Raw genomic sequence first — 25590 nt, 5'->3', positions numbered from 1 at the left:
CCCTAGCGCCGGTTGCTCCGGGCCGCTCGGCCGGGCCGGGGCCTCGCCGCTGATTGGCTGCACCGCCGGGCGGAAGTGATGCTACTGTCACTGGCTCCCCGGGCTCCCGGGAAGCCGCGAGTTTCCGCAGGCGGGCGGCGGCAGCAGCTGCGGCCGAGCCGGTGAGTTGGGCACTCGGTGGGGGCGGGGCCTGGCAAGTCCGGGCGGCCCAGAGCTGGGGTGGGGGGGCGCCGCCCGCGTCCGAGGACGAGGGGGCTGCACCGAGGGCGTCCTCAGTCCCTGCTTGGGGCAGCGCCGGGAGACGGGGCGGTAGGGTCCCGATTCCAGGGTAGTACGGGTCCCTCTGAGGAGGGGGGCACATTGCACGGGGCAGAGGGAAGTAAGTGAAACTGACCGTAGACGCAGCCTGATTTCTAGGAAGCGGGTGTAGAGGCACGAGGAGGAGGACAGCCTCTTGGGACAGACTCTTTCCTGGACTCTGGGCTGCCCGTGTTCTTTCTTTTCACCCTTGGCACCCAAGAGCTGTAAAGATGCACAAAGCAGTTGGGTGAGGTTGTGCTCTGCTTTCAGGGGGGTATTTAAGGTTCCTTTCCCAGAAACCTGGGGTGGAAGTAGGAGATGGTACTGCTCTGCCAGAAAGAAGGAGGAAGTGGTGGCCAGGTTTCTCTTCTCTTCCGGAAATCAATGGGATCTAGGAGACTGAAGGGGCCTACCTAAGTGGGGCATAATCTGGCTATCTGGCAAGACTTTGTTTTACTTAGTCATGTGTGGGAAAGGCATCTGATTATGTTGGGACAGTGGAGGCTGCCGCAGGGCTAGGAGGAATGAAATGTGGAATGCAGGTTTTTGGAGGGAAAAGTTAGGTGGCGTTAAGTTCCCTTTCCCTTCTTCCTTTCCAAAGAGACTTCAGCAAAATACCTATTTCCCTGTAATGTTTTGAGTTGGATCCATTTGGGTATGTGTGTGGGTACTAAGCCCTGCCTCGGGGTGACACCAGTACAGAGCAGATGATTCTGAAGGAGCCCAGTCACCCGTGGGCATGCACATGTTCTGCTGCCCACCCACCTGTGCCTGTCCCCACAGTTGCCCACCAGTTCTAAATTCGGCCCTTCTGAAATCAAACCATGGGTGCCAGCCCCGGGTTTGGTGTTCAGCCCTCACTTCCAAGCCAACCTGCCGAGCTAGTCCGTAAGGGTATAGCCCCTTAGTGCTACTTTCCAGTCATTTCTTCCTTCCCGGTTGCCTGGTTGCCCACTTGCTTTTTACACCTGTTCAGTTTCTCTCACACTGTCCGGTTTTCCCCATTTCCACTGCTTCCTGCCTACTCTTACTTCCCCTGGCCTCCGTCAGAGATACAGAAATCAGGAAGTTAGCCACCACCTAGACTACTAGGAAGCAGTACTCCCTGCTTCTCGATGAGGGTGTTTTGGCAATAGTTCAAGCCCTCTTCTAGGCCTCTGGGGGCCAAAGAAAAGAGGCTGGCATGATGGTTAGGACAAGAAGTAGGGTTTCTGGGTTCTGTACTGACTTGGCCAGTTCCTTGCCAGTCTGCAGCCAACTTGAGATCCCTGAAAATGATACTCGATCATTGGCCAGTTCCCTTGGTCACAGGTCCTGGAGTTCATGGCTAGCCTCTGCTTGCTCCCCTGGGTTTGGGAGGACACCGTTTCTTCTTTTCTTGGGGCCCACAGGTCTGCAGTCTGTGCTCAGAGCCAGCACCACTCAGTGAAAGTGATGCCTTTTCTCCATTTGCACAAAATGAGTGTGAGGTGGTCAGCCAGACCAGGAGCTCACCCTCACATAGAGTCCAGGTAGGATTGGGGCACCATTGTGGGGAGTCGGCCCTGAGGACAACCAGATGAGATGTCAGCTGGGGGAAGATTTATGTCCCCTCTAAAGGGAGGAAGGTCTCCTCTAAGAGCAGTCATGATCCTGCCAGTAACCTATGGGAGCGATATGACTTCTAAGCCCTTTTCACAGCAACAGGGGCAAAGAGCAGAGCGTTGCCCGTTAGCAATTGGACATTCGATTTGATTATCTGGTGAGGTGGCGATTGGCCCATCATGCCGTGGAGGTATCCCCTGGGGTTGGCACTGGCCCACACCCCCCCCCCCCCGAGGGCTTATCCCTGTTGCTCAGGAATAAGTGTGAATAAAACGAGAGGATCAAGTATTTTAAAAAGGAGTGGATTGGGGATTTCTAGGTGTAGTACATTGATGGCTTGGCCTGCCTGCAGATTCCTGCAGCTGTCTCTGATGTCCTTTCTGTTTGTTTGCAGCCTTCTGCTCTGATGCCGAAGGGGAGGCAGAAAGTGCCACACTTGGATGCCCCCCCGGGCCTGCCCACCTGCCTCTGGCTGGAGTTAGCCGGGCTCTTCTTCCTGGTTCCCTGGGTCATGGGCCTGGCAGGGGCCGATGGGCCTGGAGCCCAGGGTCTGGGGGGGCTAAGCTGGGCCGTGCATCTGGACAGCCTGAGAGGGGAGGAAGAGACCCTGGAGCAGCAGGCAGACGCCTTGGCCCAGGCGGCGGGACTGCTGAATGCTGGGCGCGTCGGGGAGCTCCGCGGCTACTACCTCTTCGTCCAGCCGGCTGGGCAGCAGCAGGCGGAGGCCGCCCGGCAGCAGGCGGAAACCGTGTTATCCGGGCACGAAGCTGTGCGCTGGCACTCGGAGCAGCGGCTGCTCAAGCGGGCCAAGCGCAGTGTCCACTTCAATGACCCCAAGTACCCACAGCAGTGGCACCTGGTGAGTCCAACCCTGCCGTTTTCGGCTTTTCGGTGGATATGTTCTGGGTGTTCCGTTTGTTAGTGGGCTTTTGACTGTGTTACTCTTCGGTTGCCCCCCATCCTTTGCCTGAGGAGACACAGCTGTGGGCTTCGCCTTCCCTGCACTCACTTCTGGGGAGCCAGTGGGCTGCAGAGGTGAGGGTGTGGGTTCTGGGACCAGGCTGCCTGGAGTCTAATCCAGCTCCGCCACTCACCGACACACGCCTTTGAGCAAGCTGCTTAAACCGCTCTCTGCCTCAGTTTCTCCCTCTGTAAAGTGGAGACTGTAACAGTACCTACCTTGTGGAGTTATGGTTAGGATAAGTGAATTAATACATGTGTGTCAGACACATGATAAGTACTTCATAGCATGTTATGTAATGTTAGTAAAATGGTATATATATGTATGTATATTTTTTAAGTTTAATTATTTAGAGAGAGAGTGTGAGCGGGGGAGGGACAGAGAGAGAGAGGGAGAGAGAGAATCCCAAGCGCTGTCAGCGCAGAGCCCGACATGGGGCCCAAACTCGCGGACAGTGAGATCGTGACCCGAGCTGGCATCGAGAGTCGGACGCCGAAGCGACTGAGTCGCGCAGGCGCCCAGGAAAATACATATTATATGGCATAATAATTGTATCGTCCAACCCTTAACCTTGCCACATTTCACTTCTACCACCCGTGAATGACGCCAGGCTTTCCCAGGGAGCTAGGCTGTGGCAAAGCCCTCACTTGTCCATCTATCCTCACTAGACCTATCGGTCTGCGACCTCTGTCTGGCTCTTTGAGGGTGGCCAAGCGTGAAAAGGGGCTGCTAGCCTGCTTGTCTGTGAGCTATGCTGTGTGTCACTGGCCTCCCAAGGCTCTGAGAATAGCTCCTGACCCTGTGTCTCCTACAGAATAACCGGCGGAGCCCCGGCAGGGACATCAACGTGACAGGTGTGTGGGAACGCAATGTAACCGGGCGAGGGGTCACTGTGGTGGTCGTGGATGACGGAGTGGAGCACACCATCCAGGACATCGCACCCAACTATGTGAGTGGCCCTGGGACAACCCCTCCGACCCCCGTGTCTTACCTCCTTCTTGATGTTGCCTTAGTCTGGTTCCCTTTCTTCCAGGTCACTGGGCCACACAAAAGGGCCCGGGAGATGGGACGGCTGAGCTTCCCCTTGCCCCCAGCCGGCATTCCAGTCTGGCAATTAAGACACAGGGACGGGACTCTGGGTGGCACTTCCTGGTTCCGCTTGCTGCTCCCTGCCCTGGGGAGTAAGGAGCGGTCCCTGTTGGCAACTTCCCTCTCCACACGAGTTCTGAGCGCCTTCCTCTCTAGCCTGGTCTTCAGGTAGCCCTAGATCTCTTTTCCCTGGGTTTTCCAAGCCGTGGAGCAGTCTCCCAGACCCATTTCCACCACGGATGAGAGCGAAGTTCCCTGAGCCCTGTGGCACTTTCAGTCTTGCCCCGCGTGTCCTATCTCATGCCTATAGCCTGGGTGGTTTGCAGAGAGAGACAGACAGGCTTGTTGTGCTGGCCCGGAGCCCCAAAGTCCCAGTTTCCCCAGGTCTCCTCTCTCCTTGAGTTCCAGGGCCTGGCCCCTGAAAGCCTGTGAATGACCATGTCGCCCCTGCCATGTTTCAGAGCCCCGAGGGCAGCTATGATCTCAACTCCAACGACCCTGACCCTATGCCACACCCAGACGTGGAGAACGGCAATCACCACGGCACGAGGTGTGCGGGCGAGATCGCCGCAGTGCCCAACAACAGCTTCTGTGCCGTGGGAGTGGCGTATGGGAGCCGCATAGCAGGTACCTGCCACTCCAGCCTCATGGGCCTCTCCTGCGGGACCATCTTCATCCCCTGCCTGCCCCTCCCCCAGATTCTGAACCACGTTGATCCCACTGTTGACACACATAGCATAGGGCAAAGGGAAGCTTATGATATGTGTCTGTGGGACGCATGAGTTCATTGGGTTTTGTCAGTGCCGTGGTGTCTCAGACATGCTGTTAGCCACAAACCCTATCATCTACAACAGATAAAAGTGAGAGGGGTCTCATTGTGGGATGGAGACTTCGAGCCCCAGCCACTCCATGGCCTGCCCCCTTTTTCTGTTTGTGGTTATGTCCCATCAAATGACCCGACTCACTGTAATGGTAACTCCTTTTCCTTATCTAGGTTATATTTGTATCTTCATAATTTCCCAAGTACGCTTTTACCTGCCCTTCCTCCTTGACCCTTAATGTCTGTGGAGACTCCTCTGCGATCGCCCAGCTCTCCAACTGTCATCCCTTCTGATGGTCGCTGTCTGCTCTCCCTCCTTTCAAGAGAGCGGAGCAGCGCTGGCCCCCACTGGGGATCGTTCTAAGGCTCCTCCTCTCAGCCTTTGTCCATCAGAGCAGAACGCAAAGGGTGTACACGGGGAAGCCCTCCCCATGACTCCTCCTCGTAAATGCTTGGAAACTACACACTGAATAGAGTGACTGTTTTCCTCTTACACGCCAGCAGAGGTCAGCAACTCTCTCCCTAAATGAGGCGACAGAGCAGCCAGAAACTTCAGGGACCAAGTCCCTTCTGAAAGCTCCATTTTCCTTACATGGTCGCCGGGATGTGACCTGCCCCATTTGAGAGGGTGAAATTAGGCATCCACGGAGTAGTAATGGTAATGAGTACCTTTTCTTGAACAGCTTCTATGTGTCAAGCATCGCACTGCTGTTTTACATGATTAAGAACAGAAGTAAGGGAACTTAGCTACCTACATTCTGGCGCAGGCTCTTCCTACCAGACCCCATGATCCTTAAAATCTAAGATGTAGCATTATGTTAAAAACCACCATGGTCCATATACATGGTATAAAAATTCAGAGATACAGGAGCGCTCAGAGGGAAAAGTAAGTCTCCACGTGTGGCTCCCACCACGCTGCTCCCCGTCTAGGGGGCCAACAAGACTGAGGAGCTGATGTGGCCTTCGCTGCCTAGGTATCCGGGTGCTGGATGGACCCCTCACAGACAGCATGGAGGCTGTGGCGTTCAACAAACACTATCAGATCAACGACATCTACAGCTGCAGGTAAGCCAGGAACACGGTGAGGGCGCGAGGCTTCAGCACCTGGCACGGATCCTCCAAAAAAAGAACAGCAAGATGGGCTAGCTCGGCCAGGTCGCAGCCAGGGGCCTCTTAACTGGGTTCGACCCAGAAGTCCATCACTCAGATTTCTCCAGATCCCTGGCCACTGGGTCCTTCCTCAGTCCTAAGCCCCGTGTCTCCCCAGGAATCCGGTTGCCATATGAGGAGTGCTGCAGTCTGGCCCATGTTCATTATGTTTAATAAGCTCATGAGGCCTCCTCTCCAACCACAGCCAAGCCAAATGCCCGGCACCAGCCCCGCTGCCCTACGCACGTAAATGCACGTCCAGCTTCAGGTTATGGTTATGGTTGCGGAGGGGGCAGGGGCTGAGTTCCCGCCTAAGGGGGAACTGAAGTTGGGCTGCCCTCATGGCAATGACAGCACCTGTTCCCCCTCCCAGTACCTCCCTGAAATGTATGACATCATCCTCAGCGTACATTTCTCTTAGAGAAGGAATCGAGAACTCCTCCGACCCAAGAACCCACACAGATTGAGTACTTCCTTTGTGGGTGCTCTCCCGTCAAGCCTGGTATTAGAGCTCTACGTCAGGAGATGGGTGGCCCCCGTCCCCCACTACTAATATGTGTTGTGTCCTGCTCCTGAGGACCTGAGAAAGGATTTTCAGGGGCAGGTTAAAGCAGTCCTAAACTGAGAAAGTTTCCAAGGGAAAAAAGAGCCTTATTGCATACTTCTGTTTTCCACCTTGGAGTGAGGGCTGAATCCTTGAACCCTATGTCCTGTGATCATGGCAGTCCTGGCCTGGAGCACTTGGGAGGAGATGAAGCGGCCAGGCCGGGGGGTGGGGGGGGGGGGGTCAGTTAAGACCTGGGTGGGCAGCCGTGGTGTGGCTCTGGCTCTCCCCTCTGGGTATTTCTCAACAGCTGGGGACCAGATGATGACGGGAAGACAGTGGATGGCCCCCATCAGCTTGGAAAGGTAAGTGAAGTGCATGAAGATAGACCTAGGACACCCTCTCTACTCGGGTCCTAGAACTACTACGGGTCGCCCCCTTTCCCACCCCACCCCCGTGTGTGGTGCCAGACTCACATCACCCAGCCCTCCCACCTCCTTTTGGGAGAACACTCCTAACCTGGAGGTGGGGGTGCTTGGGGGACCCTGGTTCTTAGAGAAGTGGAACAGTGCTTTGAGTTGTTTCCCTGTGATTCGGGGCTCAGCGCCCCACTTCCGGCCCCGTCCTATCTGACAGTGTATATCCTTCAGACCGTTGTTCAGCTAACGTCTTCCTCCCCTTCTCGTAACCCTCTTTAAATCTCCTTCTCCCATGCCCCAGTGCCTTTGGGCTTTTTTCGCATTTCTTTCTAGGAGGGGAGGAAGCAATTGGTATGGAGGGTAGAGGTCTTCCTAGGAGTTCCTCAGCTGATCCCAGCATGGTTTTACTCCTCAGGCTGCCTTGCAACATGGGGTGATTGCTGGCCGCCGGGGCTTTGGGAGCATCTTTGTGGTAGCCAGCGGGAACGGTGGCCAGCACAACGACAACTGCAACTATGATGGCTATGCCAACTCTATCTACACCGTCACCATAGGTAGCGGCCCGGTGGTTATGCGTGCATGTGTGTGAGTGCGTGTGTGTGTGTGTGTGTGTGTGTGTGTGTGTGTGTGTCGCTCGGTGGGGAGGGGACTCCGTTTCAGTGTGTGTGGGACTCCGTGGTGAGGAGATTGTGCATTTTGGCGTGTGTATCAGTCAGTGGTGAGGGAATTGTGTATTTTTTGGGGGGTGTGCCTCAGTGGTGAGGGGGTTGTGTGTTTTGGAATGTGCGTATCCCTCAGTGGTGAGCGGGTTGTGTGTTTTGGGGCGCCCTGGCTTCTGTGTGTCTGTCTAACTGTCCAAGTACAATCTTCTCTTCAGGCTCACATAGTTAGGAGGGACTATCCCTGTTCTCACAGGATCTCAGGACGTCCTTAGTAGACACCATACTCCGGGAAGCTTTCAGCCCATCATCTGGTTAGGCCTCTGCTCCAGCCTCTCTTCCCATGAGCCACTTGCCTCCTGCTTGAAGCCTTCCCTGACCCCCTCTAGTCTGGATTAAATGCCTCGTGCCTGTGCTCCCCACCATAGCATCTGCTGTCCCATTGTATTCATTTACTTACCTGACTTCTTCCCTGACTTCAGGCTCCTTGAGATCAAGACTGTGACTTTTCCCTTGTGGCCCCAGTGCCCCTCACAGCATGTGACCTGCAGTAGATAATTAACAAGCATTGAGGAAAATGAGTGTGTGAACGGATGAGTCCACATAGAGGTTCCGTTTTACCCCGGAACCTATGGAAAGAAGGGTCTTAGGGCACAGAATACCCTCTGCCGCTTGAGGTTGCCTCTTCAGGTGATGAGCGTGGGCACTGTGAGGCACTTGGGCCACCGAGATCATTTCTGAAACTCAGGACAGCCTCCCAGATGATAACTCAGCTCCCGCTCCCCCTCCTCTCTTCCCCAGGTGCCGTGGACGAGGAGGGCCGGATGCCTTTCTACGCAGAAGAGTGTGCCTCCATGCTGGCGGTCACCTTCAGTGGTGGGGACAAGATGCTCCGGAGCATCGTGAGTGCCTCCTGGGCCCGCGCTCCCCACCCCCGTCCCACGACACTTCCCTCAGGCAGCACAGCCAGGTCTCCTCGTGTCCCCGCTTCCCTGCCCCGTCCCTTACGTTCCTCCTCTTAGCAGATACGGATCTCAGAGGGCATGCCACTGTTGGAAAAATCAGAGCCAAAGACTCTAAACAGATCTGTAAATGGCCTTTATCTTTAAAAGTTTAACTTACAAATATATATTTTGTTATAGGAACGACTAAGCATCACACTGATTAAAGAACTCATGTGCAGTGTCTTCCTTTGGTAGAATTTGGGCTTTGGCTAATTTCTTTGGGCTTAGGAAAAAACCCTTCGTTCCATTACTCTTCAGCCCTTGTGTAAATACTGTGAGCTCTGGTCACATTCCTCATCAGGAGTAAAGCTAGCAGTTGTCTTGATGGGATGGGCAGGAAAACGAGTCCGGGAAATGTCTCAGTCAGCCCAAGAAACAGTTCTTTCCTTAGAGCTAGAATTGGAGCCGTATCACACAAGAGATTAGAGCCGGGCAGTGGAGCTTCTCAGGCTATGGGAAGCTTTTAAAGAATTCAGAGTCTGATGCCTGCTTCCCACTGGCTTAGCTCCATCCCAGCAGGTTGGGGTCAGGTCTCTGGATTGTGACCCTACAGCTCTCTGCCTGTCCCCGCTGCCCAGAATAGAGCAGTATGGGGATGGGGAAGAGCTGGGCTGGAGCCCGGGGGTATCACATTTCTCCAGCGGCCCAGGTACGGAGGTCTCTCTGGGGCCACTGGGAATTGGGCTGCTTTGTCTTCCTGCTGGGTCAGATTCGTCTTCCAAAACTGAAATTTTGTTTTGCCAGTAAGTGACTTCTGGTCAACACATGGTTCCAAGGCCCTGTGCCAGGGGACCTCAGCTTCCCACCCCCACCCAGGGAGGAAGGTGGAGGGAATGGGTTGAAATGAAAACCTAAGAGATCCTTTGCCCAGCAGGCAGGGGTCTGGGTTCAGAGGGCACTCCAGCCAGGCCAGGCTGGGAGAGGAGGAAGAGGAAGAGGGAACATTGGTGGAACTCTGGGGAACCCACTCCCAAGGAGGCGTCACCAGCAGGGGTGCCATTCTTGCTTTGCTGCTCTGGCCATTCCCTAACTCAGCTCCACCTCTTACCCCCACCCCCACCTTCCATCCAAACTGTGATTTGTCCAGAGGTGAAAAGAGAGTTTCCTTATCCAAGTTCCCAGCTTTTGGATGTCCTTCCTTGGAAACCCCGCGTTGCCAGTTTCTGTTCAGTGACCAGCTCACAGGAGCGGTCTTCCTGAGGACAGAGCACGGGGCATGCACTGCCCACCCTATGGCTGGCCGGGGTGCGTCCCTGGACTTTCCTATGGCTTCCCAGGGCTCCCGCCAACCTAGGCCTGTCACAGCCCTCCCAGCTACAACGAGACTGTCCCGGTGACGCCTTTTCCTTAACAGGGAAAAAAAAATCAGTCTGCTCCCTGGCACAGACCAGCCTTCCCCATCTCATTGAGACCACAGCTTAGAGGGTTTTTTCCTTTTTCTCCTGGGAGCGCACAGTGTCTGAGTGAAAATCACATCTCTTGGCAGCTGCTGTAGCAGCTGGGAGGGAAGCAGTGAGTACAATGGAGAAAGGGTAGCTCTTGGCAGAAGTTACCTCCCTGGTGTCTGACCCAGAGAGAAGCCTGGAAGAAAAAAAACTCTCGAGTGTTAGCATCAGCACCATGTGCCACATCCAAAGTGCCACATAGTGGAGCAGGTTTAGGCAAACCCGTTGTGGTTCCAGGGTTGATAGGAGCATGAAAAGAACTGGATGCCATCTCTCCCCGCCAGGCAACTCTCCTTCCCGTCCCCCACTGTCACCTCCCCCTGAGAACCACAGGTAGAGTGGGGGGGGGGGGGGGGAGGGGGGACTCATGGGAACCATACTGAGGCACCAGGCCCAGAGCAGCAGGGCGGGCAGGCAGTGTAGACACTAAGCCCTTGCTGAGCTCACAGGGTGGGCGAGGGCACAGTTCCCTCTCCCTGGGAACACATTCCCTTTGTTCGCACTGATGTCACTCCAACCCCTATCGCCAGGCTGCCAAGTTGGATTTCCTTGAATGGTGCCGTCACTGCTGTCCCAGCTCCAGCTGGGGCCCAGGAGCCCGCCTGCCCGCCCCCCATCCCCCCGGGCCACTTCCTCTGTCTAGCTTGGTTGCGGGGGTTGGAGGGCCAGGCTGGGGAATTCGGGACACAGTTATTAGAGGAGCAGGAATCAGGAAACCGTCCTCTGCACATAAGGCCTCTCCCACACCTCCGGCTCCTCTCTGCCCACAGCCGGACCCTCCCGAGTAGCCCTGTAAACTGCCTTCTTTTCTCAGCTCTCCAGAGCTTGTCCCTTGGGGCCTAGGGTGACGAGGGATTTTCCTTTATCCTGACCCGCTAGTGGGCCTCCCTCTGGTCAAAGACTCAGCTCTCACAAAGCCAGGGCCGACCTGAGAGCCTTCCTCCGAGGCCCCGTCCCCTACCCCTCTCTCCACAGCACCTGTGAACTCCGTGTCTAACCCAGTCCCCCCCACCCCCCAATCCACTTCCCAGGTGACCACTGACTGGGACCTTCAGAAGGGCACAGGCTGCACCGAGGGCCACACAGGGACCTCGGCCGCAGCCCCTCTGGCGGCAGGCATGATAGCCCTGATGCTACAGGTGCGGCCCTGTCTCACCTGGCGTGACGTCCAGCACATCGTTGTCTTCACAGCCACCCAGGTGAGACCCTAGCAGCCGGAGCCATGGCCCGGCCCAGCCTTCCCCAGGGTTCTGCTTCCAAGGACTTGCAGGGATCAGGAGGCTTCAGACTCTAAATGTCCCACAAGTGAGGTGCCCGGTGCTTTTCAGAGTTGCCTGTGTCTAGAACAGGCGTGGGGACCCCATCAAGATCCTAGGCCTCAACTCATCCGTACCTATTCTGCCTGTGCTGTTTCACCTGCACAGGAGCACTCTGGCTGTGCTCCCTTATTCCAGGGCCGGTGACTCCTGGCTCCCTCTAGAAGCAAGCTATGGAGGTGGTGACATGGGGCTCTGACCTTTTGTCCCAGCCTTCCTTGGGGAATCCATTCCTAGTAGCCCTGGTGGGAGAGTCTGGACCGGGTCAGCCAGCAGGGCGAGCAAGGAAACCAGAATTAGGTTGTTGACATTATAGTTGACCCTTGAACAGCATGGGTCTGAATGTGTGGATCCACAGTAAATGTATTTTCTCCTCCTTGTGGTTTTCTTGATAACATTTTCTCTTCTCCGGCTGACTTTACTGTACGAATACAATACATAACACATATATGAAATGTGCTAACCAACTCTTTGTGTTGTTGGTAAAGCATCCAGTCAATAGTAGGCTCTTAGGACTTAAGTTTTAGGGAGTCAAAAGTTATACGTGGATTTTCGACTTTGGGGGGCAGGGGGCAGTACCCCACCCTTGAATTGCCCAAGGGTCAGCTGCACTTTGGAAGTCCCAGAGACTAACCAGGATCTCTGTTTCTCTCAGTATGAGGATCGCCGTGCAGATTGGGTCACCAACGAGGCAGGCTTCAGCCACAGCCACCAGCATGGATTCGGCCTGCTCAATGCTTGGAGACTCGTTAATGCAGCCAAGGTGAACGGGTGTTGGCAGGGCAGGGACCCCTGCATGGAGCGACCGAGGGAGGGGGCTAAACGCCTAAAACATTGCCTGGCGCATCGTGGGTACTTCGTGTTCTTTGTTTCACCTATCCTAGATGACCCATTTTTCAAATGAAGAGGCAGGCTCAACATAGTCATTGAGGCTTTCAAACTATTGGTAGAGAGTATAGCTGGGGGCTCTCAGGGTGCTGTGGTTCTCATCTTCCACCCTGGACACAGCCATGGCCTCTGGTTCCATAGGGAGCACTCCCAGGGGTCAGCAGGAGCCTTGGGAGTGAAAGAAGGTGATAAGGAGAGGGAAAATAAGAGCGGGGCCCTAAGGATCAAGTTGATGCGTGTGTGCGTGCGTGTGTGGTCGGTCTTGTTCATTCACCACCACCCCCTTTCCTTTAATAGATCTGGACCTCGGTCCCTTACTTAGCTTCCTATGTCAGCCCTGTGTTAAAAGAGAACAAGGCTATCCCGCTGGCCCCCCACACACTGGAGGTCCTATGGAATGGTAAGTAGTCAGCAGAAAGGGGGTTAATCTGGGGATTGAGGTTTGGGGCGGGGTAACGGGGGAAGTCAAACTCCTCATCCCTGCCCGATTCTAGCCCCTTCCTTTAGGAGCTGAGCTGCAGCCAGACCTGTGGCGTTTTCTTTGACCATTTTAGGACATGTTGCTGCTTCTGACTTGGCTGGCCCCCTGGCTGCTTAAATAAGACCTTTCTCCTGAGTTACTAGTAGTGGAGACGAACTGCTGAGCAACCGGTCAGAATAGCTGGGGGAGGGGCGCCACTGGGACTTGGGCAGACAAGGCAGGAGTTGAAAGATGCTCCTTTGACTTGCATGCCAGGAACTTGCCAGGCAGTTCTCTTCAGCCCAGTGGCCTTTGGATGAAGTAGATGAGTTTCTTCCTTTGATTATCCAGCTTGTCTAATACACAGATAGTTGGATGGGGTGTGTCGGGAGTGGGATGGGAGGACGCAGATGTCACCCTGGGGTGCGGCCACCCGTCCCTCACACCTGGGGTCAGTGGGATTTTCTGAGGGTCTGCAAATCGGAGATGTGGTTTGTGAGAAGCACCGAGGTTGACCCCCTGCCCAGAGACGAGGGAAGCCAGATGGGGGTGCTTGTGCATCTGCTGGGAAGATTTCCCTGAGGCCCCATGTGAGCACTGGTGGGGAGGTGGGGGGGGGGGGGGCGGTCCCTTGAAGAATTTTGACAGGCAGGGTTATTTGCTGTTTTTGTGTGAAGACTGAAGCATGCCATGCTCTGTGCGCAAATTAGATCTCTGTCCTCACTTCTTCCGGTTTGATCCTAGAAAGTGATCAGACCAGAGTAATAGCAAGAGGAAGAGTAGCCAAAGAAGGGACAGGCAGGGGCGGCCTCTTGGGGCGGAGGTTTCCCTGACAGGGGTTCCGCCGTCTCTCTCCCTAACCACGTCCAGCACTCGCCCAGCTTCCCTCTACGTGGAAGAAGATCCATGGGCCCCGTTCATTGTGTTTTCCGTAAAAGGAATGCTATCTTGGAAAGGGCATCAGCCAAGGCAGAGAAGTGCAGGAACATTCCTGGGAATGAAGGGCCCCGGGCTCTGCCCTCATGAGTCTTGGAGATAGTGTGCCTTTTGTACCTCCCCCCACGGCTCCCTCTCCCAAGCCCCCTGTCCTTTAAGTGACAAAGTAACCCATAACCACACCTGTCCCGTAGAAGTTGACTTAGAAGAGGGTTGGGGCCTTTCCAGTCTCGTCATCCTCTGCTTCCTCCTGTCTGACCCGGGGACATCGCCCCAGCCTGTGTGGCAAACCTCCCTACGTACAGAGGCGCCTGGCCACCGCTTGTCTGTCACTGGGCAACACAAAAGGAAGGACAGCTTGCCCTGGGCTGGGGACAGTGGGACTTGAATGGTGGGAAGAGGATGAAGCAAAGGGAGGCGCAGACCCAGAGTTTTGCTAGTGTTGAGGGCAGCAGGCAGGACTGCTGTGAACTTCTGCAGACAGAAAAGGTGTCTTCCCCTCTGTCGTGACTCCATTTGCCCCCCGAGCAGACAGGACAGAAAGTGCAAGCTTGTGGGGATGCTTGGAGGTTGAAGGGACTCTAATGAACAAAAGATCAGGGCAACTCCGTCCTAGACGGTCTAGAGACCTGCTCCCATAGCCAACCTGTAGTCTTTTCCCCCCAAGACCTGGGATAGTCGGTGTCTGAGGGCTCAAAATGGACCTTTTAGAAGGTGGAGGGAGCTGAACATTGCTGAGATGGGAGAAGAGGCAAAATACCACGAAGACTCTAGAACCTTCCACAACGATAGAAATGTTCTCTATCTGCGCTGCTCAATTCAGTGGCCACTGGCCATTTGAGGCTATTCAACACTTAAATGCGGCTTGTGTGAGGAGCTGAGTTTTAATTTTATTATATGTAAATTTAATCACAAGTGGCTAGTGGCTGTCATATTGGGCAGCACGAGAGCGAGACAGAGGTTATGGACGAAAAGGGATTGGAGGCCCTTCGTTCCTTTACATCTGACTCTGGGTCTGAAATCTCCACCAGAGGGTGGGAGGGACAGTGGGGTTTGGGAGGAGTGTCTAAAACACAAGAGACTCTGTATTTACAGAAAGTTCCTGAAACCCCTTGTGCTTATCTTACCCTATTTACAGTCTGAGTGTAACGGGCTCACCTCTGCCTACGGGATGAGTCCTGTTCCTTCCCTTCTCCACACCTTACCTGTCCGACCCAGTCTTTCCCTCTCCACCAACTCTTCCTTTTGCCTTCAAGTCAAGGAAACAAAACAAAGTCCCTGCTGTCCTTTAACCTGTAACCCTTTCAAGTGAATTAACTAAAGCCATGGCTCACTTTTATCACCTGCGCTCTCTACCGCTGAAGACTCGGTTCCTTGCTCACAGCGCCCCTTTCCCGGCCAGGCCCAGGGGGCTGGTTCCGACTTCATCCTTCTCGACCGGCCTGCTGCTCTGACCCTACGAATGGGGCCCTGGCAGCAGCCTCCCTCCTGTCCAGCTTCCGGGACCTCCTCTGCTCCAGAGCCCTCTTCCAGCTTCTCCGCCCGAGGTCCTCGTGTCCTTTGTTCGCTCTGTCACTACTCCCAGACCATGAGTGCCTCTTTAGACTCATCCCACAGTTCTCTCTCCTCCCTCTGGTTTCTCGAACTGTGCAGCAGTTTTCGTGACCTTGACTACCAGCTCTCCACAAACGATTCCTGGATCGAAATCTTTTACTGTGATCCCTTACCAGGGGGAGGACAGAGATCGTCATGGCTTCCGCAAGGTTGTGAACAAAGAAAGCCCTCTGGCCACAGGGAGAGGGATGAAAAAGACCCCAACTTACCAAAGGCCAAACAATAATAATAATATGATCATCACCAACTATGACTTGAATGCTTTTTATGTGCCAAGCACTATTCTAAGTATCCACTCATTTAAGGTATTAGCTGCCTTAATTCTAGTGTCCACACACGCACGGCCACCTGTGTCTCTAACACACCAGTAAGAAAGGCAGGTAGCATGCCACCGTGTATACATCTGAATGCAGACGGGCCCTCATGGGGCTCTTTCTGGATTCCATTCTGTTCCGTGGTGTTCTCGAATGTGTCATTTACTCTCTGTAAGCCCTTTCTCTGCCGTGTTAATGCTCTCCTCCAACTATGCTGCCAGTATTTCCCTTGATCTTCCTATCCCAGGTCACGTGTGCTGTTGGGTATTGGCCAGCACGCTGCATTTCGCATACACAAAATTTAACATTTCATTGTCACCCCCAAAAGCCAGCTTGCTTTCCAGGTTTCCTCTGTTTCTGTCAGAGCCATTGCCGTTCCCTAGGCTCCCACACGTGAAGCTGTGGCATGGTCGGCCCCGCTGTACCCCTTGCTTCTGCCCCGGTCTTCCCCTGTCCATTCCACTGCAGCATACTGTTTCGCTTATTTCTGTGACATGTCTCTTAATTGATTCACTCTTTCGTTCTGCGAACGCGAGACCCACCTCATTCCAGGCACTGTATTAAGTTCTGAGGATTCAGAGTTAGACAGGATTCCTGCCCTCTGGAGCTCACAGTCTGGTAGGGGGAAGGTGCCCCGTCTGCAGTGGAGATGACACAGGTGTCCAGGGAAGACAGGAGGGCTCTCGGAGAAGCCAGGACTGGCCTTTCAGCAGGTAGCTGGCCAGGGGAAGAGGGGAGGAGAAGGACATCCGGGCAGCAGGGGCAACAGAGCTTCAGGGGGCCACGAGTCACGTGTGGCTGGAGCGGGGGTCTGGGGGCAGGACCAGCTAGAACTCCATGTGCCACGGTAAGGAGTTTGGACTTGACCTTGAAATCTGTGTGAGGAGCCTTCAAGATAAGCTCTCACCAACTGATGGTAGGGAAGGGTGAAGGAGAGCAGTCTCTTTCAAAAAATTTTTTTTCATGTTTATTTTTGAGAAAGAGAGAGAGAGAAAGAGAGCAGGGGTGGGGAGGTGGGCAGAGATAGAGGGAGACACAGAATCTGAAACAGGCTCCAGGCTCCAACCTGTCAGCACAGAACCCAAGGCGGGGCTTGAACCCATGAGTGGTGAGATCATGACCTGAGATGAGGTTGGATGCTTAACCGGCTAAGGCACCCAGGCGCCCCCGCAGTCTCTTATCTTTTAGAGATACATACACAGTCTCTCCTGATGAAATTACTTGGTGCCTAGGGATGCCATCAAAAGACTCTGGGAAGAGGAAGAAGTGAGGATCATTGGTGAAACAAGATTGGCCATATATTGATAATTATGGGAGTTAGGTGTTGAGGACATCTGTTCTATTTTTTTAGGTATGCTTGGAATTTTCCATAAAGTGTATGTGTGTGTGTATATATATATATATATATATATATATATACACACACACACACACACACACGTATATAAATGTACATATAAATGTTTATATGTACATTTATACACTTATATAAATCAGTATTGCATATTTATTAATACATAAAAAGATTTCTTAGTTATTTAGCTTGAGCAACATCTAGTTAGTGATGCCATCAAATGAGATTAAGAACCCAGGTGGGAAAACAGATCTGGGCAAGGGCTACAGAGTATGAAGATTGAGGCTGAGAATTTGACTCTGCTGTGTTTCAGGCTTTTGGGCAACATCTAGAGGTTATATCCAGAAAGCGGTTGAAGAAATAAGTTCAGAGGTCTAGACTGATGGCAATGGTTTGGGAGTCACCAGCGTAGGAATGGAAGAAAAGGTCTGGGGAAGAATGCATCACCGGGGTTGGCGGGCAGACAAAGGATAAAAGAGGACCCGGGACATTAAAGGAGTGAACAGAGGAAATATGCCTCTGAAGAAAAATGAGGAGAGAGGAGATGGGCTTGAGGGGTAGGAGGAAATCCAGAGGACAGCATCACGAGATTTCATGGCAGTTTCAGTGAGAGGGCAAGTAGACAAGGGCAGAAGGGCGTCCCTGGGTTTGCCACCCAGGCCATTGGTGACCTTGAGTACTGTTTCAGTGTAGTCACAGGGGCAAAGCTGGATTGCACTTTGTTACGTAATTAATGAGGACAGGAGAAGACTTCTGGTTAAAGATGGCAAATTGAACATGTTCTTTTATTTCTGCTTTTCTTCCCAAACCTCGCCAAAATGAGAATAAAGGAGTAAAAATGGTATAAGCCTAAAGACAAAGAGAATGGGAGAGACCAGCAAATGAGAGATCTCATCACAGTTTTGGAAGCTGGAAAATGAATGGAGAAGTGAGCAGGGCTGAGAAAATTGCATAGCAAATACCTACAAGGGTGATACTAAGAAACAAGCCCCTTCGTGCCACAGAATCCCAAAAGGCTCAGGACTTAGAGGCCCCATGTGCTCCGGGAGATGCACGGAGACGCACAGACATGAGGTATGAGGCAAAAAATAGGGATCAATGAAAAGGTAGACTCCTGGGCACCTTCTCCCGTTCTTGGCAGCCAGGTGATTCCCCTTCCTTATCCTGGCAGGAGTTGGGAGGTTTATTCTCCAGCGACAGAGAGTGTACTGGGAGAGATCCCAAGGCCCTGGAGCCAGGTGATTGGAAGGCTTCTCTCTGGAACAATGGAAGGACCCCTCATCACAAGACTCGGAGATACTCATATGGAGGGCTCCTCCACGAACTGGTCAGGTCCCAGGCCATCTAATTTTAGGGAAGCCTGCCGTACAAAGCTCCACTCATGCTTAGAGCTTCCAACTGGCTTTTGAAGCTAATAAGGATCACTGGCCATTTGAAAAAGGAAACCTCCAAATCCTGAGGACAGTTATTTTCAAGGCCGAAAGTCAGCCTAATTACCATGCGGGAGGGTGGGATACGGATACTTTCAGGCATGCAAGTCTTATTCATGCTTTCGTGTGTCAGAAACTGCTGGACGATACAGTGCTTCCACAAGGAAGGAAACACCAAGAGAGAAAAGGGTGGGGAAGAGAGAAAGGGAGTACAGACAGACAGGAAGCGGAAACCCCAAGGGAGAAGGAAAGGAAGGTCCCAACCCAACGGCAGTGCAGCAGATAGGAGCGGGAGACAAGAAGGCAGAGGGTGAGTCTCCCAGGGACAGTGGCACTGAGGGAGCTTCAAATCGATTCATTTGAAGAAATAGTATTCAGAGAGCTCGTGTGGTTCTTCTGTGCAGCTGGGGAAGAGTCAGTGATGGGGACATGAAATTAAGTAAAGCAAAAGGAGGGCAATTATTAACTCCAGAGGGGAAGTCAGCAAGTTGTTCAGAAAATGAAATACGATCATTACGTACCACTTGGCTAAATTCCACTTAGAGAAGATGGAGGGGAGGGCAAGGTAGGGAGAAGATGTGGGCGTGGTATTAAATCTTTATCTGCTGTCATCAAAAGTTGACAAATAACGCCAAAAATTGATAAACCATGAAATAGTCATACGTAGTTATTATTTGGAAACACGAAGGTAGATCCCAGAAGAAAACAATGAAAAGCAAGAAAAAGTGTTTGCTCCTGGGGAGTGGCTCACGAAGGTGGTGAGGGATGGGGTGGGAAATTGTTCTTTTACGTGCTGAGCCCTTCTGGGCCAATTTGCTTTTAAACCCACTTATGCTATCTTGACAGGAAAAAATGTTAAGAATGAATGAGGGGGTAAGAAGTAGAGAGAGCGAATGTAGACATCTTTTCCAAGAAGTTCAACAGTAAAGGAAAATAATATATGCTACTTACGTGGTCCTAATACTTGGTGCTTGTTCTAAGTACTGTATGTATATGAACTAATATAATCCTCCTAGCAACCCTATGAAGCAGGTACTGTTACTGTCCACCTTTTACACATAAGGAAACAAATTTGATTCTCACAACTAGGACAGGGCTGAGCTGGGATTTGCACCCAGGCTGGATGGCTCCAGAGCCCCTGTTCTTTTTTTCTTTAATTTTTTTTTCAATGTTTATTTATTTTTGAGAGACAGAGGGAGACACAGAATCCAAAGCAGGCTCCAGGCTTTGAGCTGTCAGCACAGAGCCCGACGCGGGGCTCGAACCCACAGACCGTGAGATCATGACCTAGGCGGAAGTCGGACACCCAACCGACTGGGCCACCCGGATGCCCCAACAGAGCCCCTGTTCTTAACACTGGTGGGTAGAAGGAAGCGAAGAGTTGAGAAGGGGTTTATATTTGTTTTTGTTTTTCATCTGCAGTAGGAAAGACATAAGCAAGAAGATGGATAAGGGGGCTGGTCCCTCGTTGAACCCTTGCCAGCCAGTAGCTGTGAAGGGAAAAGAAAGCAGAGGGGTTTGAGAGCGTAAACAAGAGAGTGTTGGGGAGCTGAGCTGTGGGATCTGAGCCGTTAGGAAAGGGCAGCTGGATGGATCACAAGGAAATGAAGGAAGGGGTCAGGAAAAGAGTGAGGGAAGTGGAGGGACAGGATGGCTTCGTTTCCAGAAGAGGGAGGACATTGGCTTTGAAGACTTGCCAGATGGACTTGAAGACCACGTGCACGTGCACACGCGTGCCCAAAGGGAGCTCGAGATGGGTATTCACCCACGTGCTACTAACGCTTGCCGGGGCCTCTTTCTTTTCAGTTTTGTTCAGCTGCATTTCTGATATGTCTTTGATTAATCTGATGAAACCCGCCATGAGAGTTTCAGGAGCCAGGCCGTCCCAGATAATGAGCAGGCCCAGGGTGTGGTCATGGAAGTGGGATGGAAAGGAAGTTTGGAGCTAAGGAGAGAAAGCAGGTGAAGTCACGACGGGGCGGGGCGGGGGGGCAGTCCTGGGAGCCCTGGTGGATGAGGGTCCAGCGCCTCCCAGAACGCAGTGGGAGGGGGCCGCGCAGGCGGCCAGTGGGCACAGGTCCCGGAAGGACAGGAAGCGGTGCCACAGACTCCAGCCTTTCCTTTCCTCCTCGTCCTTCAATCCTCGCCGTCCACGCTCTCAGTGTGAAGTGCAAGTGCTGGGCTCTGCCTTGCCTGTTGGAATGAATAAGTGAAGGAAGAAGTGCTTGAGAGAGATTTTTTTTTCTCGTTGCCACCTGATTTTTTAACATTCCCCAACTGAATCTTCTACTTCAGTCATTTGTGATTCTCTTAAACTTTGTTTCGAAATAACTGTAGATTCACTGCGTCACAAAGACATATTCAGGGGGATTTCACGCACCTTCTTCCCCGTGTTAATATCTGAAATAATTACAGTATAGTATCAAAACCAAGACAATGGCATTGCTACAGTCTCTAAAGCATATTCAGATTTCACCAGTCAGATGTGCACTCGTGTGTGTGCGTGTGTGTGTGTGTGTGTGTGTGTGTGTGTGTCTCAGGGTAGGGAGGAGGCTCTGTGCGTTTGTACCACATATGTGGCCTTGTGTGTCCACCACCACAATCAAGATCCAGAACCCGACATCCTCGCAGGACTTTCTCATCACCCCTTTGTGGTTGTCCCCTCAGCCCCATTGTGAGCGCCCAGCAGCCACTAATCTGGCGTCTGTCTCCACACTTAACGTGATTCATGAATAGCACACAAAGCAAATCGTGCACCATGCATTCTTTTAATAGTGAATTTTTTTCATTCAGCATAATTTCATCGAAGTGTACTTATTTCAGTAGTTGTTTTTAGAGATTTGTATCGCCTTCGGTAAGAGACCTGCCCACCTCCACCTCTACCTCTGTGCCATTTCCCCTCCTGGATGGCACGGCTACCTACCAAAACCCTCTAGCAGTCTGTATTCATCTCCTTCTTCGGCGGGTCTCCCTGCCGTGCGCCTGAACCCACCTGACTCCTCTCTGTTCTAGCATCAGTTATGTATTCCTCACACCGTATCATTCTCCACTTTCAGGTAGAAGGTAGAGGTCACGTCCAACTTCCCTTTCTATCCCCAGCATCTAGTACGGTGCCTGAAACGTAGGAGGGACTCACGAAGTTACTTTTTGGCTGAATGAATGACGTTGCTCTGTTTGATTCTTACCCTGTGTCTTGAGTATGTTTTCACCCCAGTGAGAGTCTAAACTAGATTGTAAATCCCTTGATAGCAGCCTCCGCGTTCCGTTTACTCGTGTATGCTGTAGGTCCTGGTTAGGACTGCCTTAGGTGTTTGTACGTGGCCTCGATGAGTATGTGCCTTTGTGTGTGCGGGGATGGACGGAGGGCGTAAGTGCTTATGGGGCTGGTTTCCCAGCTGCCCAGCCTGACTTCCCACAGTCAGCAGGATGGACCTGGAGATGTCGGGGCTGAGGACCCTAGAGCACGTGGCCGTGACCGTCTCCATCAGTCATCCACGACGCGGCAGCTTGGAACTCAAACTGTTTTGCCCCAGTGGCATGATGTCCCTCATCGGCGCCCCCCGCAGCATGGACTCGTACGTACACCTGTCTGTCCCTTCTGAGCTCTTTTTGCAACAAGGGTCTTTGCGAGGAAGAGATACGGGAAAAGTGGACTCTGGCACCGGCCTGAGCTATCATGGCACCGGCTGACTGTGGCAGCTGGAAGCCATTTCTGACCTGCTTTGTACAAGTCACTTACAATGTGCTAAGCACTGCACTTGACAGATATTTTCTCTAATCCTTTGTAAGCTGCCTTTACAAATGCCGAAACAAGTCACAGAGCTAGGAAGTGCCTGAGGAAGTAACGGGAAGCCTAGATCTGTGGAGCTCCCGCAGCCTGTGGTCTTGCCACCTTTACTTTTCCCATGAGGACACATTGATGCGAGTCCTCTGTCCCATTCCCAGGGGACAGAGGCAGCACTGGAGGACCCCTCAGGGCACGCTCCCTAGTGACTGTAGCTCAGGCAACAACTGCTACATTTTCATGACTGCTCCAGGGAGGAAATCACGTCTGTGGGCCGAGGGTCAGTTCCCTGCCCCGCGCCTACCAGGTTTTCCACTCTGTTTTTCCCCCAGAGATCCCAATGGCTTCAATGACTGGACCTTCTCCACTGTGCGATGCTGGGGGGAGAGAGCGAAGGGGACTTACAGACTTGTTATCAGGGATGTGGGTAAGCCTGCCTGCCCTTCCATCTGGTCCCTCTGGAGCTCAGAGTCCCTGCAGAAACCCTCCCACGGGGAATACGTAGGGTCGCCATTGGACCAACAGGGTAGATGCCAAGAAGTACGCCCCATCTAGAATATGGGCACCGAAATCTAAACTTGTTCGTTGGTACTCCCTCTCATATTCCTTGGAGAAGTGACTGATCCATTTTTCCTCAGGATAGCAACAAAAATTCCTTGTTGAAACCACATTTCAAGTCCTTTCACATATAACCGTCCTTCGGCCAGCCCTGGTAGGCAGGTAAGGGCAGGACTAATTTTCACCGTTTTTTGGTTTTGTTTTTTGTTGTTTTGGTTTTTTGGTTTTTTCTTTTTCTTTTTCTTTCTTTTTTTTTTTTTTTTTTTTTTTTTTTGAAAAACCGAGGTACACCCAGAGGTCTGATGTGGCCGGTGCAAGGTCATACAGTATTCCAGCGAGGAGACTGGAAACTGAGCCCAGCTCTCCTGGCTTCCAGTCAAGCTAGGTATTCCCTAGACCAGTGGTTTTCAAACTTTCCTTTAATTTAGTAGAAGGACATTTTATTTCCTCCCCCAAGCAAAATCCCAGCTGAAACCTGAAAATATGAAAGAGCTAAAGGCCGAGCCTCCTTGCTTCGGAGTCCCACCTCCCAGCCTCCCCGTGTCCATCCCTGAGGGCACCCGTGAGGCGCGTCTGCAGAAGCCCCCCAGCCAGTGGGACACGCACAGCCTCAGCTGACCGTGGGGTCAAGCCCCCAGGTTGGGGGGGCGGGCAGGGCCTCTGCTGCTCACACGGCCAGCACAGGGGCAGGGCTCACGGTGCTTCTCTTGCCCCTCTAGGAGACGAGACGCCCCAGGCCGGCACCCTCCAACAGTGGCAGCTGACCCTGTATGGCTCTGTGTGGAGTCCAGTAGACATCAGGGACAGACAGCGGTAGGTGCCAGACTCATGTGCCAGAGGGACGGCAACTCCCGGGGGCTGGGAGAGGCCGCTGAGGGCCCCCTCCTCCCTGGGAACCCACACTACACCACCCCCCCCCTCCCTTGCTGCCCTGGGACTTCCCTCTCCTCGGCGGTAAGGTGGGAGGACGGGTGAGGGCAGGAGGCAGAGGAACCAAGTTCCAGAGCGGGTTCTCATCCCTTGTCTTCTCCACAGACTGTTAGAAAGTGCCATGAGTGGAAAATACCTGCATGATGGCTTCACTCTGCCCTGTCCTCCCGGGCTGAAAATCCCTGAGGAAGATGGTTACACCATCACCCCTAACACCCTCAAGGTACGAAGGCCGAGCCTCCAGCTCCAGGTGGGCAGGAGGGGGCTGGGGGGGGGGGGGGGTCGGTCCTTGCTGGGGTGCTCCAAGTGACCTGAGAAGTGAGGGGTGGGGAAGACCTGGGTCCCCACTCTACTAGCCAGCTCGAAGAGGGCACTGCTCAGTGGGGTCAAGTGCTTTGAGGTGGGGCAGCGGTCCCTGGGAGGTGAGAGACTTTCTGAGCTCATCGTTCTGGGCTGAGGAAAGCCACAGGGCTTTGGGAAACCATCCGTAACTCAGGTGCTTGACCTTTCCCAGACTCTGGTGCTGGTAGGCAGTTTTACCATCTTCTGGACCGTTTACTACATGCTGGAAATATACCTGAGCCAGAGGAATGTGGCCTCCCACCGCGTTTGTAGGAGCGGACCCTGCCACTGGCCCCAACGAAGCCAAAAAGCCAGGGAGGAGGGGACAGAACTGGAATCAGTGCCACTCTGCAACAGCAAAGATCCAGATGGAGTGGAGACAGAAAGTGAGCGCCCTGCCACCACCTCTGGTCCCCTTGTCCCGGACCTGTTGGATCAAGGGGACTGGGGCCTGTCCCAGGACAGGAGGGCCCTGGACCACCCTCATCATCAGCTACCCCCAGACCTGTTGCAGGGGAAAGAGGAGCAGATTTGCTGACCCAGGGCCCAGCAGACTCAACATGGGCCAGGCTCTTCCTTCCCCGAGCCAGGGAAGCTGGGAAAGCTGCTCCGAAGTCCCAGGAACTCTGGGGAGAAGGCGGCCCTGATGCTAACATGGGGAATCTACAGGCCTCAAGAGCTCCCTGTGACTACATTCAGGGAGGGCGAGGGACTTCTCAAGGTGCAGTGACAGAGGAATGGTGCCAGAGAACAGTGTGGCCATAGCCTCAAGATCTTCCTCCTCCTGAAAGCTTTTGGTGAGAAGGTCTTGGACAAAGGCTCGGCCCCTCCCATTTGTCAGGCCTGCTTCCTCATTTCTTCTGGGCAGGCCGGTGATGTGGGTCACAGGGACCCTCACCCATGTGGTGGGGCGGTGCCCACCAGGCCAGAAGAGCCTCTCAGTGGAAACATCACTGGGGTCACTTAGGAAGAGGGCTCAGGGTGAAGGCTGGGAAGAGCCCCTGCATATATGCCTGTCCTTTTGATGACCCAGGACCTAGAAACCACAGTCCCCTCCTCTCCCTCCCTCACCTTCCTGCCTACGCCTGGAACTTAGGACATACAGGTATGGCAGTCAGCCCTCAGCCCAGCCACACTCGCCCTGAAAGCAGCTGCCTCCATTAGCCCTGATCAGAAGCCAACCTTGAACATACCCCTGACTCCTTCACCACCGCCCCCCACCCTCCGTCCTGAGGGATCGGTACGATGCTCCTGGCACGGCTCCCCAGGGCCCGCGCTGCCTCACTACGGTAGTCTGCAGCAGGACTATGACGGGGCTCGGCCACTGCCTCTCCAGCCCTGCGACCGCCCTGTCTTCCTCTGCAAAGTGCTCAGGGAAATGGCCTTACCCGCTGGAGGCCCGCCGTCTGCCTGACAGGCTGTGAGTCCTCCCACCATTACTGGCCTCCTCCCCTCTTCTGAGCTAGTTTGGTTGATCTAAATTTTTTTTAACGCTTAAGATTTGGGTTTGTCTTTTCACAGCAACATTTGGTTGAATGTTTTTCTGCACAGCTTTTCCAAAATAAAAACCTTCCACCCAACTCTGCCCTCCCCAGCTCCTTCCATCTGCCTCCCAGAGCTAATGCAAGTTGCCAGGTTGCTCTCCTTGGCCTTCGGTCCCCGGTCCCAGAGATCCACTCTCCTCCTCCGC

The 25590-nt window shown here is 53.4% G+C and overlaps 2 protein-coding genes across 4 annotated transcripts in view; one reads left to right on the top strand and one right to left on the bottom strand.

The window, feature by feature from the left end:
- The first annotated feature begins 14 nt into the window (after nt 1–14).
- Nucleotides 15–25476, top strand: PCSK7 (proprotein convertase subtilisin/kexin type 7). 3 transcript variants are annotated; one of them, XM_047877152.1, is made up of 17 exons: nt 15–161; nt 1692–1811; nt 2279–2743; nt 3660–3794; nt 4396–4561; nt 5729–5819; nt 6758–6812; nt 7282–7420; nt 8327–8427; nt 11006–11173; nt 11946–12053; nt 12476–12578; nt 21705–21861; nt 22403–22497; nt 23348–23441; nt 23664–23781; nt 24073–25476. In XM_047877152.1, exons 3-17 carry the CDS (start codon nt 2291–2293, stop codon nt 24436–24438), a joined length of 2349 nt encoding a protein of 782 aa, XP_047733108.1. In that variant the 5' UTR covers nt 15–161; nt 1692–1811; nt 2279–2290; the 3' UTR covers nt 24439–25476. The 3 variants fall into 3 exon arrangements, 2 of the variants coding, with proteins under 2 accessions (XP_047733108.1, XP_047733110.1); XM_047877154.1 differs by lacking the exon at nt 15–161 and adding an exon at nt 263–328; XR_007156150.1 differs by lacking the exons at nt 23664–23781; nt 24073–25476 and adding an exon at nt 22709–22790 and having other exon boundaries at nt 23348–23435.
- Nucleotides 19514–25590, bottom strand: part of SIDT2 (SID1 transmembrane family member 2) — a 31869-nt gene continuing 25792 nt past the window's right edge. Inside the window, exon 25 of the mRNA XM_047877147.1 lies at nt 19514–20776. Within this exon, the coding sequence (XP_047733103.1) occupies nt 20752–20776 (25 nt within the window). The 3' untranslated portion in view covers nt 19514–20751. The remainder of the gene's footprint in view (nt 20777–25590) is intronic.

This window comes from Prionailurus viverrinus, chromosome D1 (assembly GCF_022837055.1).
Source record: "Prionailurus viverrinus isolate Anna chromosome D1, UM_Priviv_1.0, whole genome shotgun sequence".
Taxonomy (NCBI): Eukaryota; Metazoa; Chordata; class Mammalia; order Carnivora; family Felidae; genus Prionailurus; species Prionailurus viverrinus.
This window is presented reverse-complemented; position numbering and strand designations above follow the sequence as displayed.